Source organism: Pavona decussata, unplaced genomic scaffold (assembly GCF_977016875.1).
Source record: "Pavona decussata unplaced genomic scaffold, jaPavDecu1.1 SCAFFOLD_41, whole genome shotgun sequence".
Lineage (NCBI taxonomy): Eukaryota > Metazoa > Cnidaria > Anthozoa > Scleractinia > Agariciidae > Pavona > Pavona decussata.
The window spans coordinates 776,059-794,549 of record NW_028145463.1 but is presented as its reverse complement, the minus strand read 5'-3'; the positions used below and the strand labels follow the sequence as shown (position 1 = coordinate 794,549).

At 38.0% G+C, this 18,491-nt stretch overlaps 1 protein-coding gene across 4 annotated transcripts; it reads right to left on the bottom strand.

Annotated features, from left to right (window-relative positions):
* Window positions 1-2,753: 2,753 nt before the first annotated feature.
* LOC146482911 (tetratricopeptide repeat protein 28-like) lies at window positions 2,754-5,732 on the bottom strand. 4 transcript variants are annotated; one of them, XM_085106532.1, is made up of 2 exons: window positions 4,459-5,732; window positions 2,754-4,338 (listed from the first exon to the last, which is right to left on the bottom strand). In XM_085106532.1, exons 1-2 carry the CDS (start codon window positions 5,730-5,732, stop codon window positions 2,757-2,759), a joined length of 2,856 nt encoding a protein of 951 aa, XP_084962658.1. In that variant the 3' UTR covers window positions 2,754-2,756. The 4 variants fall into 4 exon arrangements, with proteins under 4 accessions (XP_084962658.1, XP_084962659.1, XP_084962657.1 ...); XM_085106533.1 differs by having other exon boundaries at window positions 2,754-4,273; window positions 4,502-5,732; XM_085106531.1 differs by having other exon boundaries at window positions 2,754-4,411; window positions 4,532-5,732.
* Between the last annotated feature and the right edge of the window lie 12,759 nt (window positions 5,733-18,491).

Here is an 18,491-nt window from a genome sequence, read left to right as displayed (position 1 = left end):
CTCTAAGAGCGATTTCATGAGGTTCTTCGTGAAATATTTGAGCTGTTTTGGCCAACAAACAGCAAAATCTCCGCGACGGTTCCCCCTCAGCTTAAAATAAATGAAATAAAATATTTGGATTCTACTGTTCTCAAACCAAACACGTTTTACAGATTTCACTTTTTTTAATGTTAATGTTTACAATAGTCTCACTCATTATATACGCTACACTAATTGTTCTGTAGTGGAGCGGTTTACACGATACCGGTTAGACTTCCATTCCCATGCGACTAGAACACTTGCTGATATCGAATTAGCAAAAGCAGGTTTGATGAAGCTATCAGTTTCATTGTGTAACGAAATGTTGAAACTTAATAGAAATATGAAACAAACAGTCATGTCCCGTTTACAAGACCCCGGAATGAATTTTCCTACAAAAATTGAGATTCCTTGTCCGGGAAAACTTTTTGGTTGAAAATTCACATCGTTTTTACTGATAATGAATAATACTATATATGGAAACGAATCCACCGGTTTGAAAGTCGTTCGGGTATCATGTAAACAGAGTTAGCTTACTTACTGACTTTATACAGCAGTCTTCAATTGAGTGTCAAACACAAAGTAAATACTCTAAACAATCAGAACAGATGTAAACAGTTCGGTTGAACCAATCAGAATTCAAAGCAAATACATGTAACCTGTAACAGTTGGCCAAGCGCGGGAAAACGTTAAACATCAAGGCACGATTGGCTTTGGCTTTGCTTCCCATTGGTTGAGAAAGTGCCGCGAGTTTTGCTGACAAATCAGAAAGCCTCATAGTAAAGCAAAACCAAAGCAAACGCGAAATTACTTCGACACCCAATTGAAGAATGCTCTATACCTACTTATTTACCTAGTTACTTACATATGTACATGAAAAGATCTGCGCCAGGTTGTTTAAAAGACCATTGCGCTAATTTAGAATTGACGTCTACTCTGAAAAGAAAAAACTGTTATAATAAAAGCATTTTCTTATGTTTGACTTAAGATAAAATAATTCCACGATGCAAATAAGAGGACCACTCGATTATGGCATCTTGTAAAAAGCAAAAAGAAATCATTTGAAAAAAAAAAAAAACCCAGCATATTTCTTAAGTTGTTCTCTCAAAATTAATGGGATTTCAAACAACTGAGCCCTGATCAGTTCTAAGATAATAATGGCATCATCATTCTTCTGAGCCTATTAAGCCTGTCAACGCTAACTACATCACTTGTTGTTGTTATTCAAACACAAGTTAGTGAGAAGTATTTTATTTTAGTATTTGAGTCTTCGCCCTCTTGTAATCAGGTTTCTGTGAGTTAACTCGCAGTCTTAGACTGTTTGAATTCATTGCTTGGTCTTTTGTGCTCTTTCTAACTTTGAGGGTCTTAGAGACTGTCCTTACTTACAATGACAAGCACAATTTTTGCGGCTAAGTTATGGTATTTTTAAAAGAAACACAATTTCTACGATTTGGAGAAAATCATATTTACATGCGAAACTGAAAACACAAGAAACGTCATTCTTAAAAAATGAAAGTTCTTGCTTCTAAATATGGGTAGATAAGCCCTTAAATTTGGCCTAAGTAACCACATTTTTTCTGAATTAACAATTAAGTAAAACGTTGTTCTCAATATTGTCTTAAAACGAGTAATGACTTCAAAAAATTGATAAAATGACTTCAAAATATCTTTACAATTTTGGCGCGTTATTTGTTAAGCAGCTCTAAAAAATTAAATGTAACGTCAAATTCATGTGTCCAGTTTTCTTAACGTTACATCGAAAGAAGAAAAATTACGTTTTGAAAACTTCATAAAGTGAAGTACCATTTTGGAAAATGCGCACTAAAAACAAGCCTGTACATGTACTTCTCTCCGATATATTACGAACCACAAAAGCAAAGGTTTAATGCAGTAACTTCATTTTTTTATCCGGCCATTGTATCTAAAATATTTAGACTACATACAAGTTCCCGGGATAGTTTGCATCACACCAAATGGACGTCATCAATGGATCAGTCAGACTCGCTTAGTAGTTCTCTCTTGTCTTGAGTAGTATGAAACTTCTGCCAACCAAAAAATATGTGAGGGATTTGTTTCACTTGAGGCTCTAAATTTAGAAGTTTGTGGAGTTCAGGTAAAGCGCTTAATTTTTTTTTTTTTGTTTCCCAGAATAAAAGGAAGAGACAAAAACGAACAAAATTGAAGACACTACCCACGAAGCCGAAGACATATTTTAAGCAACACATTAATCATTTCCCTAAACGAGACTCCTGGTGCTTCAATTGAAAACAACGTTCAACGGAAGTTTGACTTCCATTAAGGTCATTAAGTTTATAAAGTTCAAAGGTACCATTGTTAAAAATCTGAGGGTAAATTGTTAAAATTGGTTCTTAATCTCAAACGGTTGAAACATTAACTAGTGCGACAACAGCGGATCAAATAGTGGGGAACGCAATTTTATTTACGTTGCTTTTTATTTTCTGAACGCCTGGAAAAGGCTAGTGTAAGAAAAGTAAGGCATTTTCGCATGGTACCAAGGAAACACGAAAACGAACATCTTCTCATGGCATCCTTTCTTAAAGCTATCCAGTCGTTTTAATAAACAGCGGGAGGCTTGGTAATTGAAATAATCTTTAGACAGATTTTAAAACTATTCCTCTGGCAAGAATTGAGCTTTCTTTGCAGTTAGCTGTCCTGGTTTATCATAAAATTACTTCTGTCTAAAGTCAAACACAAACTAAACTTACCATTCTGTTTCATTTCCTTTCTCCAAATTCAAGCGTCACGTCATCACCAATCAGCACAAATGGAGCCCAGTACTTCAAGTCACGGAACTGCTCTGACTCGCGCAGGGATTTCACAGCCTGGTGAAGAGCCACACTCGCGCTTTTTCCTTCCGATAGGTGTTGGTAGAAGTGTTTCATGAACTCCATGGTAGCCTCGTCATCAATCGCCCAGAGTGACACCAGAACAGAGCGAGCACCAGCACACAAGAAAGCCCGCGCGATACCAACCACGCCCTCAGACTTGACTTCTCCCCGGCCACTGTGACAGCAACTAAGCACAACGAGTCTTGCTCGCAGACGAACGGCTTGCACATCTGACATTGTTAATATGTAGTATTTTTTCGCAGGGACGCGAGATGTCCAACCTGGGTTTGGGGCCAACAGAATTTCTCCAGTTTCATCACTCCCGTGTGCGGCAATGTGCACCAAAGCAACCGACTCCAATCTTTTCATCACTTCGTCTTTAGTCGCATATCTTCCGGTGAGAGGTGTGGTCTTTAGAAGTTTTCCAATCATCTCCACTTCCTTTCTGGCGAATGGAAGCTGCTTCCAAACGGGCCTACCAAACAGGTTGGTAACTTCTTCCAAACATGGATCTCCCACGGGCAACGCCCCACTCCTACGGTGAAAGTCCTCGGGCGCATCTGCGATCAGTCGTAAAGCGGTCAACGAGGGAACGATGTGAATCCTGATTGATTCACTAAGCGCAGAGTAAGGAGCCAGGCAAAATGGACCATCTGGAACAAGGACTAACTGGTCACCTTCGAGCAAGTCTGCAATGGGGCCAATAATAACATCATACAGCTGGCGCAAAGAATTGAGTGAGGAGGTCGGTGATTGGTCTGTTTCCTCAGCAGCTTCTCTGTTGGACGGCGGGTCATCACATACTTCATCCATTGACCGATCCTCGCACATTACCCGAACACCTACAGCAATGTCTCTCAAAGTAGCATCTATTAGCGACTTGCAACTATTAGGTTCTATTTCCTTTTGCTTAAAGAGAATCTCTTTCCCTCTTCGCAGCAACCAAAAACTGATCGCATTTGTATCAAGTGCAAGAAAAACTGTTTCTTTAGTTACATTTTTTAATATATAGGTAATTGTCTCCTTAGGTTCAGGTAAAGTGGACGGTGATGAGTCAACTCCATACTTTTCTTTCAAAACATCGATCAAGGCCTGTGCTCGTCCTTGCTCAGCAGTACACAAAGCCTCGTCAGTCTCTCCAGTCTTCACAAGGGTACTCCATAACGAAGTGTACGCACACTGGTGGAGATCACGAAAGCTTATTTTCCACATATCTTTTAACTGTAGAAGAGCTCTTATGTCATCAAAGGTTTTTACGCTCGATCGATAATAATCAAGTGCCTCACTCAAAGAACCCACCGATTCATAATTATGACCTAATGAATGGCATGATTGTGCCTCTTGAACCCTATCCCCTAACTCTTCAGCAATGCTAAGGCTTTGTTTGTGATACTCTACTGCTACTTTAAAATTACCTAGTCGGGAATACACATTGCCCAATTCGTTATAAGTAGCTCCCTCCGAAGCCCTGTCACCCGATTCTTTCGATATAACAAGACTTTGTTTCATGTACTCCATGGATTGTTTAAAATCACCTAGGCGTAAAAGAGCCCCACCCAGCTTTCTAAAAGCCTCCCCCTCATAATGCCTGTCCCCAATTTCTTTAGCGATACTGAGACTATGTTTCCAACACTCAAAGGCCTGTTTGAAATCAAGCATATCATAATAAGCATCTCCAAGACCGCCATAGGCTACTCCCTCCGCACACCTGTTCCCTGATTCTTTAGCAATACTAAGATGTAGTTCGTGATACTTTGTGGCTTGTTTAAAATTACCCAGACATTGATAATCCTTGCCCAGGTTGCCATAGGCTATTCCCTCCCCATCCCTGTTCCCTAATTCTTTAGCAATACTAAGATTTAGTTCGTGATACTTTGTGGCTTGTTTAAAATTACACATACTGTGACAAGCATTGCCCAGGTTGCCATACGCTCTTCCCTCCGCATCCCTGTTCCCTAATTCTTTAGCAATACTAAGACATAGTTCGTGATACTCTGCGGCTTGTTTAAAATTACCCATACGGTAATAAGCATTGCCCAGGTTGCCATACGCCATTCCCTCTCCATCCTTGTTCCCTAATTCTTTAGCAATACTAAGATTTAGTTCGTGATACTCTGCGGCTTGTTTAAAATTACCCAGACCTTGATAAGCATTGCCCAGGTTGCCATACGCCATTCCCTCCCCATCCCTGTTCCCTAATTCTTTAGCAATACTAAGATCTAGTTTGTGATACTCTGCGGCTTGTTTAAAATTACCCATACTGCAATAAGCATTGCCCAGATTACAATACGCTCTTCCCTCCCCATCCCTGTCCCCTAGTTCTTTAGCAATACTAAGATCTAGTTCGTGATACTCTGCGGCTTGTTTAAAATTACCCAGACCTTGATAAGCATTGCCCAGGTTGCAATACGCTCTTCCCTCCCCAGCCCTGTCCCCTAATTCTTTAGCAATACTAAGATGTAGTTTTTGATACTCTATGGCTTGTTTAACATTACCCATTCTGTAATAAGCATTGCCCAGGTTGCCATACGCTCCTCCCTCCCCTTCCCTGTCCTCTAATTCTTTAGCAATATCAATATGTAGCTTTTGATACTCTATGGCCTCCTTAAAATTGCACTGGCTGTTGTAGACCACGCCCAGATTGAAACAGGCCATTGCCTCCCAAGCCCTGTTCCCTAATTCTCTAGCAATACTAAGATGTAGCTTTTGATACTCTATGACTTGTTTAAAATTACCCTGACTGTGACAAACATCAGCCAGTTTATAATAGGTATTTCCCTCCCGCTCTCTATCGCCCAGTTTTTTAGCAATGCTAAGCTCTTGCATATGCTTCACTATATCTTCTGACTCGTCCTCCGCCATTTAGTTTGGACGATGACCGGAGATCCTATCAAATGTGCTTTGTTTCACCAAGGACGTTCATAGAAAAAGAGAAAGTTTGAGAACTTTTCCATTTGTTCTTAATTTCTCTGACTCTGATATCTTTCGCACATAAATTTCCACTGACAGACACGGAATTCCTGTAAAAGGGCTTGATGCAAGCTACATTTCTCTTTTGTCTGTTTTGTTGAAAGGATAATTACAGAACCATGTTCTGTTGTTTCAATTCGTTTAACGTATCTGTGGCAACTTCAAGTCCAAGAGCGGTGAGAGCAATAAGTAAAATTAAGTAAAGTTCAAAACAAATGCCTTGTTGGAAATGACTTGTTTTGCAAGACCCTGTTCTCGGCTGCCTTAGAAACTAGGAACTGAGCTGGTAGTTAACATGACGAAATTTGAGGAATTGAGAAAGTTGGTCTTATTAACATGGCACATGCAAATGACTTACCGGTGGGCTGTACCGTTCACTGTTTCTCTAAATCGGGGCTTGTTGGAATTAGTTACATCAGCTCAATAATCAGGAATGATGACTCTGTAAATAAGTTATTTACAGACATACAATTACAACGGCAAAGGTCGGCGGAAGACAAACGAAGGAGTGCTTTACATTTAATAACATGCATGTCATTCAGTTTTTGTTCGATCAATTGTCACGCACTTATAATAATTGCGGCGTCGAGAATCGAAACAGAAACTTTAAATGTTACTAATGTTGATCAAAGAAATGAAATTTCAAACATTTGACAGAATTGTCAGCCTACTCTACGGAAAAATTAGAGTTACACGAGTAAGCAGAAATTTTTAGTCGAGGGTTGACATTGAAAACAGACAAAGGAAACATGGTGGTTTCGATTTCCCTTTGAAGAAATTCTTGTATTTCGGGCTGCCTTGTCTTCGAGTTTTTTGGTGTGCATCCCTGAAAAAGTAATTCACAAAGCCCTCATTATCAAGTTGAGACAGCATCACATCATGATAACGAAACGTCGTTTCAGCCGTTCATTCACAAAGGGTGGTGTTTACAAGGAAGAGGGATAACAGTACAAAGCGTTCCCCTATTTTAATGAAAGAACATTTTTTAGATAAGGTTAATTAGCAGAAAACAAAACCAGGCTGGGCAAAAAATAAACAAACAAACAAAAAAAAACATAACAAGAACAAAATCAACGACAACCGGACAGAAAGAAGCAAACAACAACAACAACAACAACAGCAACAAAAAGGTTGAAATAATTGTGGAACTGCACATTCTCGATTTAAGTGCTTCGCTGTACCGATAAAACTCAGTATTTTAATACCTAATTTTAAAAAAAGCGCAAATGCATGATGTTCATGAAGGAATAAAAATAACCGAGAGTTTTGCTTTCGAGTCAGTTTGGCGTTTCTTTTTCTATTCCTAGAATTTGAGGTGCTTCGCTTACGAGTTTTCGACATGTTTCGTTTCCCAGTATCGGTTGCTTCACTTTCTAGTTTTGGTAGCTTCGTTTTCTTCACTTTGAGTTTTGGGTGCACGGTTTTCGAACTTAGAATAATAATGAGGTATTTGTACTCGACACTTTAAGAAGTAAATCTACTTTGAGCCTTAGTTTCCCCCATCCACCCTCTCCCAGGCGTCACACAATCACATCTTCATTACACCTGAATATACAAGGCGCTCTCCTCGTACCCCTTATATCCCCAGTAAACAAATTTAGTTATCACATGACATATACATGACAAGCGTGCGCGAGGAACCTGTGCATCAGTGTGTTCACCACAACGTGACACGATATTGACTCAACCATTTTGTTGGTTGGTTTGAATATCCAATGTTCTCACACTCGGAATAAATTCTCCCCGAATAAATAAAATAGCTCCTAACTGGAAATTAAACCTGAGAAGACTTTATTGCCACCTGTTCAAGAAAACCCGAACTCATTTGGCACAAAAGAATTTTACAGCTTTCATGTAAAATCAATAACATGACGGAATAGTAATTGTGACGTGACATTTTGAGCCTTGACGACAAAAGGACAAGGAAACACTGCACTAAGAATGACAAAAGTCTCAATAACATCGCAAAGAGTCATAAAAAAACTTTTGAGTTACTAAGTGGCTGTTTCATACTGCCACTACGTGTTGCTACGTGTATAGCGTGGCACGATCAATTTTCGTTCGTCAGACAAATGTCAACATTTTCCCAGTCAGCAAATGGGATGGAGTCGAAAAACACCAGGGAGTCTTTTTAAAATTTCAAGTTAACTGGAATGCAGTTAAGGGAAGCATTTGAATGAGCCAACTGAAATTCAGAAACTCCTAAATAATAGTGAATAATAATTTAATATTAGTGATTGGTTTCCCACCTAACACGAATTTTTTTGACATCCCACTAATTTTTGTTATCACATATATTGCATATTTTCTTGCTCCTGATCAATAACCTTACAAATTAATCTGTAAAAACCTAACACAAGCGACTAACTCACCCCTTACAAAATGCTGTTGGAGTTTCGTCAGGAAAGCTTGGTAGAAACTCTCTACAACTGTAAGAAATTTGAAAACAAACAATTAATATCCAGTCTACTGACATTATCTCCAAAACTAGTGGCTGCCAAAATAGGAAGAGGAAAGTTAACACAAGGAAAGGTAAGAGCTGATCTAAATGTAAGAAGCAACAGCATACATTACACCCCGAGAGCCGGCCAATAACACAATGAAAATATTCTTATTTGTAGAAACATTAACAAGAAAATATATTCAGAGTTGAAATTTAACTTCGCATTCCTTTAAAAATTTAAAAATAGTTTGCGGGCGATACAACCGTGATTGCAAGAAACGTAGAATCTCACAGCTTTTTCTTATGATAATTGACAACTTTGGCGAAATATCTAGGATGTCGTCTGAAATTCAACAAAAATGAAACAAGGGCTGACGTGGAAAGGGTCTCAGAAAGGTGGCAGTAAAAACACCTTTCAAATGTATCATGTAAACGGTTAACTAAAACATTTTGGGACTTTTTGTCATAAGATGAACATTAAAAAAAAAAACAACAACAACAGCAACAACTGAAAAAAATCGACTGACTGTATCTTGTAATGTACATGTAATTTATTGTAATGTATCTTTTATGTTTCAAGTTTCAAGTTTATTTTTGCCACAATAAAAAGAATCACAAGAGAGTTTAATAATAATAAAATAAAGATGGCGAAACCACCAGGCAAACTGAAAAATTAAGAATAGTTACATCACCGCAACAGACATTGGAATTTTGCCCAGGATGTAATTCTGTACATTTGGCCACTGAAAAGCTAAGTTTTCAACATTTCGTTTTGACATAGGTAAACATCAGATAATAAATAAATATTTAGAATTAGTCGCCACGATGCATTTCGTTTACCTTAAATCAGTGCGATTTTAAAACCAAAATGCGCGAAACTTTCTGTCAATTGATGACATTGCCTGAACGCCCGGAAGTTTTCTTGAAGATGTTTTCTTATCTCTTTATTTCTCTCACGGGTCGGGTATTATTGATAATGTATCTACTCTACACTAAAAATATCTTACAACGTGCTTTACCGATAAAAAGCGCATCATTACAGCCAAAGCATACAACTACAAACTGAAAGGGAGAACATTTGTCGATCAAGTTATTTTTCAGTGGTAGAATTTTTAGCACAGAAAGTTCTGAAGTTGAAGACATCCATGCTTAATGGGTAATTTCTAGTTTGCCGAATCAAGGACCATCAGAGAACGATATGTTAAACCACAGACCAAGCATTTTAGTCGATACCAATTTCTTCCATTATTGCACAAAATAGCAGCTATTACACTGAGTCAACTCTCTCATAAGCGAAGACTTCTTGTGAGCGACCATTTTGTAAATAACCGTTTTGTTTCTCAGCCAAATACTGTTTCAAAAACTCTCTTGTTAGCGACCTCGTGAGGGACCATTTTGTAAATAACCATTTTTTTCCTCAGTAAAATACTGTTTCGAGGATTCTCTCGAGAGTGATCAATGCTAAAATTCCTTTATCGACCGTGGCCACTTTCGGGGCCCAAGAAATTTGAAAAATTCTTTTGTTTTGTGTTGCCGGATAGCGACCACCTACAAAAGAGTTACGAAATCCTCTCGTTACTTAGATGTCACAAAAGTTTGGTTTCTAATTAATAACGCTGACAGATTTTTTACACAACTGAAAAAATACGGCGACTGCTAGATTATGGTCGCATGGTAAATTCAACAGTTATATGAGATTCTTGCAACTCATTTAAACAGCAATGATAGAGATGAAAAGATAGCTACGGAAGAAGGATGACAACAGTGAAGATCCTCCTTTACCAGTCCCGGCAGTGTGAACAGTAAAGCGGGCTCAGTTTGATCTTAGTTACGAGTCAGTATTACCGAGTTCACAGATTATCAGGGCTGCGACGAGTTGTGCTCCGCAGTCGCGAAAGTCACCATGATGTTCTTGTCGATTGAGAACACAGAAACAATCGAGCATTCTGGATTTCATGAAGGAGCTATATAACGCCACGAAGAAACCAGATGTATAGAATTTCATATGTAACCGATTTTTGGGTAAACTGATTTTAAGAGATTTAACAAGGAACACATTTCGAAGAGCAACGTGCATGTTTAAAACACAAAAAAATGAAGAATAGGGGGTAGCGTACTGTAGTACTAGTTACCTGATTGAGAATACGTTTTTCTCAAAGGAGCTTTGTATATTTGCTTCATTTCAATTGAAAAGGCAAAAAATAGTAATAATTAGTGGATCCATGCAGCTTTTGACCTATTGTCTTGATTTTTCTCGTAAGCGATAACATTTTCCTGCACCAAGGGTGGTCGCTTATAAGAACACTGTCACGGAAATTTTACTCTATGTTGCACAAAACCGCTCAAATATTTGTCAAAAAGCCTTTTCTCTAACTTGAGATTATTCTTAGTAAACCGGGAGGAAAATATGAAGGGATTTAACGAGGAAGAACAAAGTTTTAAGCAATTCCTTTATAATACACTGGAAGAACTTGAAAAATTGGCCATTTTTTTTCAAGTTGCCGTCCATTTCCATCCTAGTCATCCGCAGCTAAAATAATTTCTAATACTGTAAACGAGTAGGGTTATTAACTGTTAACAAAACTGAACCATTACTTCAACGTTCCTATTGCAGCAAAGACGATTTATAGCTACTTAAAGTGACACTAAAAATTTAAGTGACAATCGCTCCTTTAAGAGAGAGTTGCCTTTTTTAGTTTAGACGTTACTGGAACTGAAAGCCGTGCCTAGGGAACAAGAAAGATAAAATTTGTCGCCCAATCAATCCATCGTTGTGGGATGAATATTTACAGTTTCACAGATACATACTCGGATGTGAGGGCTAACTTGATTTTTCCTAGAAACTTTAGAGATATCAAAGAGAAATATACAGTTTAGCTTCAGCGCTCAATCTGAGAGCATTTTCCCGTAGGTGTATCGCCCGTACCGCGTCGTTACTCTTAATCTTGATTCATCCTTAATCTTAACCTTAATCTTAATCTTGATTCATGAATATCCTTCACAAGTAAGTAAAATTTAAAGTACGTGTCTTGTCAGGAATGACAACAACATTTCTGAGACTCTTAATTTGGCTGACTCGAAAACTATGGCAACTCATTGAGTGTTAGTAAGGCTGCAAATTAAATTGCAGAGGAACATAATTTGAGGATTTTTGGAGTTACTCAGTGAAAAGCGTAGACTAAAGCAGTGGATCTTAAACAAAGTACACAAGTAATACGTGAATAGTTTGTATCTCTTATCTGCTTATGTGCAAAGGAACGATTATATTAAGCTGCGATGACTTACCGTTGACTGCTTTCCCAAATCAATCCTTCTTGGAGTCAGTTCCAACCAACTTAGTTCACTGAAATGACGATTCTGCAAGCAAATAAGTAATTTGATGCAAAACAAAAAAATAAGTTACTCGTAAAATAATTATCTTGTAACCTGCTTTCAAAAATCACAGTAATTAGGCGACGCCTGGGCGGGGTAGAGATCAACATTTTACTGAAAGTAGTGAGTGTAGATTGCACGTTATACACAATGATTGCAATCACTTTGAAAAATTAACGTTTAACAGCTACCAAGGAATGACTGAATCTCAAAACTGCCAGCTTGTAACTTACCTCTTGTTTAAAAGTTCACTTTAAATCAAAACTGCGCGACATTCGTTAAATCCAGAACAAATTCGAGGATTATACATGAGGACGCGTCTTTTTATAGCATAACGGCGGAAGTCTTCTATATTTTTGGGTTTCTTTTTAACTTTATTTTTAGACTTTCAAGCAATAACTATTGCGTCACCGAGTTCAGAAACAGAAAGTTCAAATACTGAATTCGCAGCTAGTAAAAAATAACTCACCTCGAAAATCAACGAAAGAGTGTGCTTTATTCCTCGTGAATTAACGTTTAACAAACAAAATCAACAAAGGAGTGGCTGTAGATTCGTTTTCAAGTTTTAGTATTTTGGGTGTCTCTTTTTTTCGCGTTTTGCGAGCTCTATATTTCGTTTTCGAATGTAATGCTTTTTTATTTGTGTACGCTCCTGTTTGTGAGCCTGAGCTAATTATTCAAAAATCCCTCTTTTTCACGTATGGGCAGCAACACATCCTTGCATGTTGCCGCGCCACTAATCTAGCGAAACTTCAGACACGAGTGTTTTACTGGAAAATACACCACTGGTAAAATTCATACGAAACTACATCCGGGACCTGAGTGGCGTGTTTTCCATATCCTCAGTAGCGAGGATATTGATGACGTCATTTCCCGCTTTTTCGGTTGTTTGTGAAAACAGTCGGTGAAAAATGGCGAGCGATAGATTTGTCTATTCTCGGTTTTCACTGTCACGCCATTGAAAAAAAAAATGGAAACCATTCCATGAATGAAGTCAAGAAATTGACATGATATAGAGGATAAATGAATAAGGCATCTGTCCAAGTGTCAGGTCTGTGCGACATTCCGTACTCGAGTTATTTGACAAAATGTTCCACATAAATTTATAGAGCTTTGTATGGAGACGCCATGTTTGTGTCCCTCTGAGGGGCACAAACATGGCGGCCGGAAATAGGAAAAAACATCTGGAGATCACGTTTGCCAGAAAAGAGGGTTGTTTGCCCTTGTGAATTTTCGAATGTTTAGATTAATATTTCTCCTCAAACTTAAATTGTTTAGAATGCTGAAAATCACCCGAAGAGTCATTTTTAAGATACGGAAAAGCTCTGTCACGGCCGTCCTCCTGATGTCACGCACGATGGAAACTCGGAAATTGAAACTGTTCTATTTTCAAAAGGAAGCACGACATCGAGCTAAGAAATTGTGAACAGACATATTTTCAGGTAATGCTTCCTTGAATGAAGGTAAAAATTTTGTAGGCCTCCCAGTTTTGAATTCTAGAATTTGGTGACGTCACGTGAAAACCAAGAATAGAGCGTTTTCATTCACGTGACTACAGGCTATATTGGTTTACTGCAACAAAAGAAAGTATTTGCATAAAAATAGAATTCAATTCCTAGAGGTTTAGTTTAGGACACCAACATGGCCGCCGTGACGTCACGTGAAAACACTATATAATAAAAAAGAGGATATTACACGGAGGTGCGAAGATATGAATTTTATTTTCTCTTGTTAAAAACAATATTTTACTCACTCGCTGCGCTCGTTTGTAAAAAGTTGTTTTTACCATTCGAAAATAAAATTCATATCTTCGCGTATCCTCTATTTATCCATTCATCAGTACTAAAGGTCTGCTTACAAAGAGAGGGGATAACCCTAAAAGAAAATGTGTGATGTTTGTCAACGAGCTAAAATAAATGATTATTTTGCTTTCGAACGGGGGGGGGGGGGGGGGGGGGGCTCCACTATGTAAGTTGTATCAGTATGTGCATGCGGCCCCAAAGGGTATGATTTTGGTAAAAGAAGCAGAGACCGATACAACGTAGAATTACGGTTTAAAGGTTACTATATTTCGGCTGGCCAAACCAGCCTTCTTCAGGTACAATGAAAATTTACATACGCTTATATAGTTGACAAATATTTGTGCAATAGCGGAACTACGTTAAACTAAATTGATTGACAGTATAAAATATGAAGCAAATGAAATAATAATAATTAATAACAAAAAATATAAAAAATAATAATTAGAAAAAAGCTAGTAAATTTCCTCGCGATTTTTTATATATTTTGCTTTTATTATTTCATTTGCTTCTTATTTTATACTGTCAATCAATTTAGTTTAACGTAGTTCCGCTATGCGCAAATATTTGTCAGCTATATAAGCGTATGTCCCAATGTAAATTTTCATTGTACCCGAAGAAGGCTGGTTTGGCCAGCCGAAATATGGTAACCTTTAAACCGCAATTCTACGTTGTATCGGTCTCTGCTTTTTTTATCAGTTGTATTTGTTTAGCCGATCAGATCAACAATTGATCCAACGTATACCAGCAGGATTATCGTCCACGGTTGTTGCTTGGACTTGACTTATGATTTTTGAGCTGTTTTGGTCTGAAAGAGAGTAGAAATTTTAACCATTGTGCTCTAAAAGTTTAAAAACGGGTATGGATTTTACAGAAACGGGAATGGATTCTGGAAACCATTTTAGAGGCCAGCTCACGCGGTTGTTCAAAGAGTGGACAACTCTCTCCAGTGGATAAATTTAATTGCTATCCAGCTGATAAAATGCACATCAACCATGCAATACATTTTATTCACTGCGTAAAGTTACCAGTTCTTTGAACAGCCTAGGCCTTGTCTTAAAAAGGGTATCGGAGGATATCATAATTTGGTTTGGAGAAAAGATCCGCATAAGCACCCCTTCCCCCCCCCCCCCCCCCCCACTACCACCACCACACAAAAAAAATTCCGAGGGCCGAGGGCCGTATACTCCAATGGTTTAGTTAACGGAATAATCAACCAAAACATACTAAGGTGCCGACGTACTTACAATACAATAATACATATATCTTATTCGATGGTTTTACATATAATACGCGTGGATATTTTGCGAGTTGCGAGCAATGAGCAAAATGTCTGCGAGTATTATATGTAAAACCATCGAATAAGAGATTTATTATTCCACTACAAAAAGATTTTGTTATTTTGGCTTCTCTGTTTTGGTAACAGTTTTGAAATACACCCGGCATTATCTGTCCATCGGTATATGGCGCGTACGAATGATGTAAACAACTTAGAAAGCCAGTTAAATGTCTTTGATTTGATTGGATAAAATGAAAAGATAAATGACAAGTGATTGGCATGCTTAAAACTTGTTTTCGAGCTTCCATCGTTTCAAAAACTATTCTTCGTCCAGTCCGGCCATTGTTGCTCCTTTTTTCTGCCTTTTCCGTCCGTATTCGCTCTGTTGTAAACCAGTCAAACCGGGACATTACAGTGTATTACGGTCTCATATTTTGCGTGTTCTCTTGACCTTATTTGGTGAAATGACATAATAGTGGAATAATAAAATACAATATTTATTTTGCCACATACAACAATTACAGATGGAAAAAAATGATGAAAATTGACGAAAGAAAATAAATGGCGAGAAAAACCTGAAAGAAACCACGAGGCTTATAAAGTCAGGCTTCCTCACTTTTAAAAAATAGCTGTCTTAAATTAGAATTACAATATGGACTTATGATAATTAACTTTGACCGCGCACACGTACACACACACACGCACACACATATTAAGTAAGTTAGTTGAGAAATACAGCCTTACAGAAATTAATACCTAGAGAGAAGAAAATCTTTAAGCCAGGAGCGCTTTTTGATCAGAAACTTTCATAGTCGAAACTCATGGTCATGCCACGAATCTAACTGACAAAAAAAAAAGAGGTGTTTGAAGATCAAGGGTTTTTTTTTTTTCAATTATTCGAGGCGTTCAAATTGAAGATGACAGCGCTTCTCCCCTACGGGATTCTCTGCTGGACAGTCTTTTAAACCTTCGTTTATTTTGGTCAACGGAGACTCGAAGCCCAGAAAATGAAAGAAATTCTAACAAGGGCTGCTGCCATCAGGCCATTTACGAGTTGCTAAGCTGAACTTTTCATGTGAAAATTATTTTTTGTTTGAAAAATTAATTTTTTTATAAAAAATTATGCACGACGCCTCGCTTTCATAATGACGTCCAAAGCAACTCGGAAATGACCTATTGTCTGGACAACAGCACCAACAACAACACAGTAACAACAACAGCAACAACAACGACAAACATGAAACTGACCACAAGTTAGTTAGCACTGATCGTCCAAATTCTTTGGCAATGAAGTCAGTGACGAAGTCACATAAATCTTTTCCTTTGTAAATGCTTTTCCCAAACAAGGAAACTGAAATTAGGGCTGTTTTTAGCAGGTTACATTGAATGCAGATGCTATGGTAACTTTTTAATCTCGAAAAAGACCGAAACTTGTTTACCAATGTTTATGTATTTGTTTATACCATTATTACAGTTTCCCCCGATAAAGAGTGCATGGTAGTAATGATCGATTATAACAAGAAAAATGGAATTTAAAAAAAAATTCTTCTAAATTTCTTCCCTCTCTCTTCTATCTGGAAGGTGATACAGTTTTGACCAAGCGAAACCGTAAAATCCCCTATAAATGACTTTCAAACCACGTTCAAAATTCTTAGATCTGTGTTTAAACGTTTGCAAGTTTCCATAAATGTCCTTGTTTCTTGGGGTTTTGTATTGGAGCTGTTGGAATTTGTCAGATAGCCTGCGTGTCTGGTGCTATAAAGAAAAGGGGAGGGGATAGGGAATCGGGCACGCGCGAGAAGCGAGGGGAGCGCAAACGCTCACGTAAGTACCGTTCCAAGAAATTCGCGCTCGCGTCTGATTTCCCTTTCCCTTAAGGTGGGGGTAAACGTAAATTTGAACGGAAGTTTAAGAGGTTTAAAGAAGGGATAAAAGAAAGAAAATAATTTTTGGACAGTTGATACCCACGCAAGAGCACCCCAGTTTGCTAGTGGACTAACTTGGTTTCCGTCTATTAATTATTAACTACAAATTCTAATTTTAAAACTTTACTAAATCTTCAATATTTCTTATTTCTCTTAATTTTACCAATCCTTTTAAAAAAACTATCTCCTCCCAAATATACCCAAAAACCAACCAAAAATTCACAAAAAAACCCCCCAACACAGGTTCACGGGATGAGCAGAGAGTTCTTGGATTGCTTGAAACGTGAACGAGATATTTTCATTAAACCAATCTTAAGCGGCGTGAAAACGGCTTTCAGGTTTACCCCCGCCTTAGCAGCGCCTGCTAAACTGGCTAAATGATTTGCACCTTAAAATAGATCTCTCCAAAAAAAGACAGTGCTGAATAGTTTTCATATAAATCTGTTTGACAATCGACATGGGTTTTCCCCTCTTCAGTCTACTGGAATCTGTTCATACTAACAAGCCTTCGCTTTCGATGTGGAATATTTCGGTTTGTACCCAAGACATATTTTGGCGGTGGAACGCAGAGACCAAGAAGTCAATCTCCCAGGCTGCATCCATCATAATAGTCGTTCCAAGTACGATTAGGCTAACATTAACGTCTGGTTTATGAAAGTTGACAAACAAAAAAATGGTCTACAGTTCCGCAAATATTGGAGACATTCAAAATTTTGTCCACGGACTCAAAAGTTAGAACCACCATGTACGGTACCGAACAGTATCACTGGAAACCAAAAGTGCTGCTCAGTAGCTTTCATTTGAATGGTCATACTTTAGGATTTCAGTATGGAGGTAGCTGAACTGGTCTAAACAGGCTAAAAGATTAAAAATTGAAGATTTTAAATTCAATTCTGACAAAATGTTTATTCCTAAGTAGAACTGCGATTCTTGACTTTTATTTCAAAATAACTCTTCCATGCAAGAACCTTTCTATGGGTATTTCTGAAGAAATCGAAGACTCGAAGATCACCGCGGAAAAAAAGAAAATCTCAAGATTGAAGCGAAGATCTGAAAATTGACCAAAATTTGCGTGATCAAATTGAACACTCAGAAATAAAACTGTCAAAACTCATAAACACTACAGAGAATATCTGTTATTTCTGAATTTTGGCATTTGACCACATTTCTGTGTTAAAATCAGTGGGGTTGACAGACCTGCGAGACTCCCACTGTGTGTCCGTTGTGTTGATAAAAGCCTTTTCAGTTTTGGTTTTACAAGCAATTCTTTAAGCGATTTTCCTTTTGCATAAGAGAATCGTCCTTTTAGATCAAAATGTTATGCGACCGCTCTTAACGGTGTTTGTCTTGATCGTGAGGGGGAATTCTCAAATATACTAATTGGAGGGTTTCATACTTATCACTAAGAGCCGTAAGGATTAGGTTTTGATATGTCATTGTGTATGCTAGCTCTGTGCCATTTGTTAAGGCTTATCGGCTTGGATTGACTTCAAGATTTTAGCCGGGTAGCGCTAAATAAATGTTATCTTTAAAGATACTAGATCCGTGGATTTCTTAACTCGTGAATTAATGCTTCTGCTATTGTATCTCGCTGCGTAAAGATTGCACGGATATGAGGGTCTAACAGATCCTCGTCTTTACAAAGCTTATCATTGTTGTCTCTTGCTTTCGAGAGCTATAGATCGTTTTCTTGACTACCGTTGCTACGCCGCCATATTGGCTAGTAGCGGCGCTTGCGAAGAACATGGTTTTGTGTCTGATTGTTGGCGGGGGCAGGAAAAGTGGACGAGATAAAAGGATATACTTTGCAAGGGTGCCTTCCATCGTTACAAA

What these genes read in the sequence shown, in the direction of transcription:
- LOC146482911 (XM_085106530.1), bottom strand. Translation starts at nt 5,732, where the DNA reads ATGGCGGAGGACGAGTCAGAAGATATAGTGAAGCATATGCAAGAGCTT.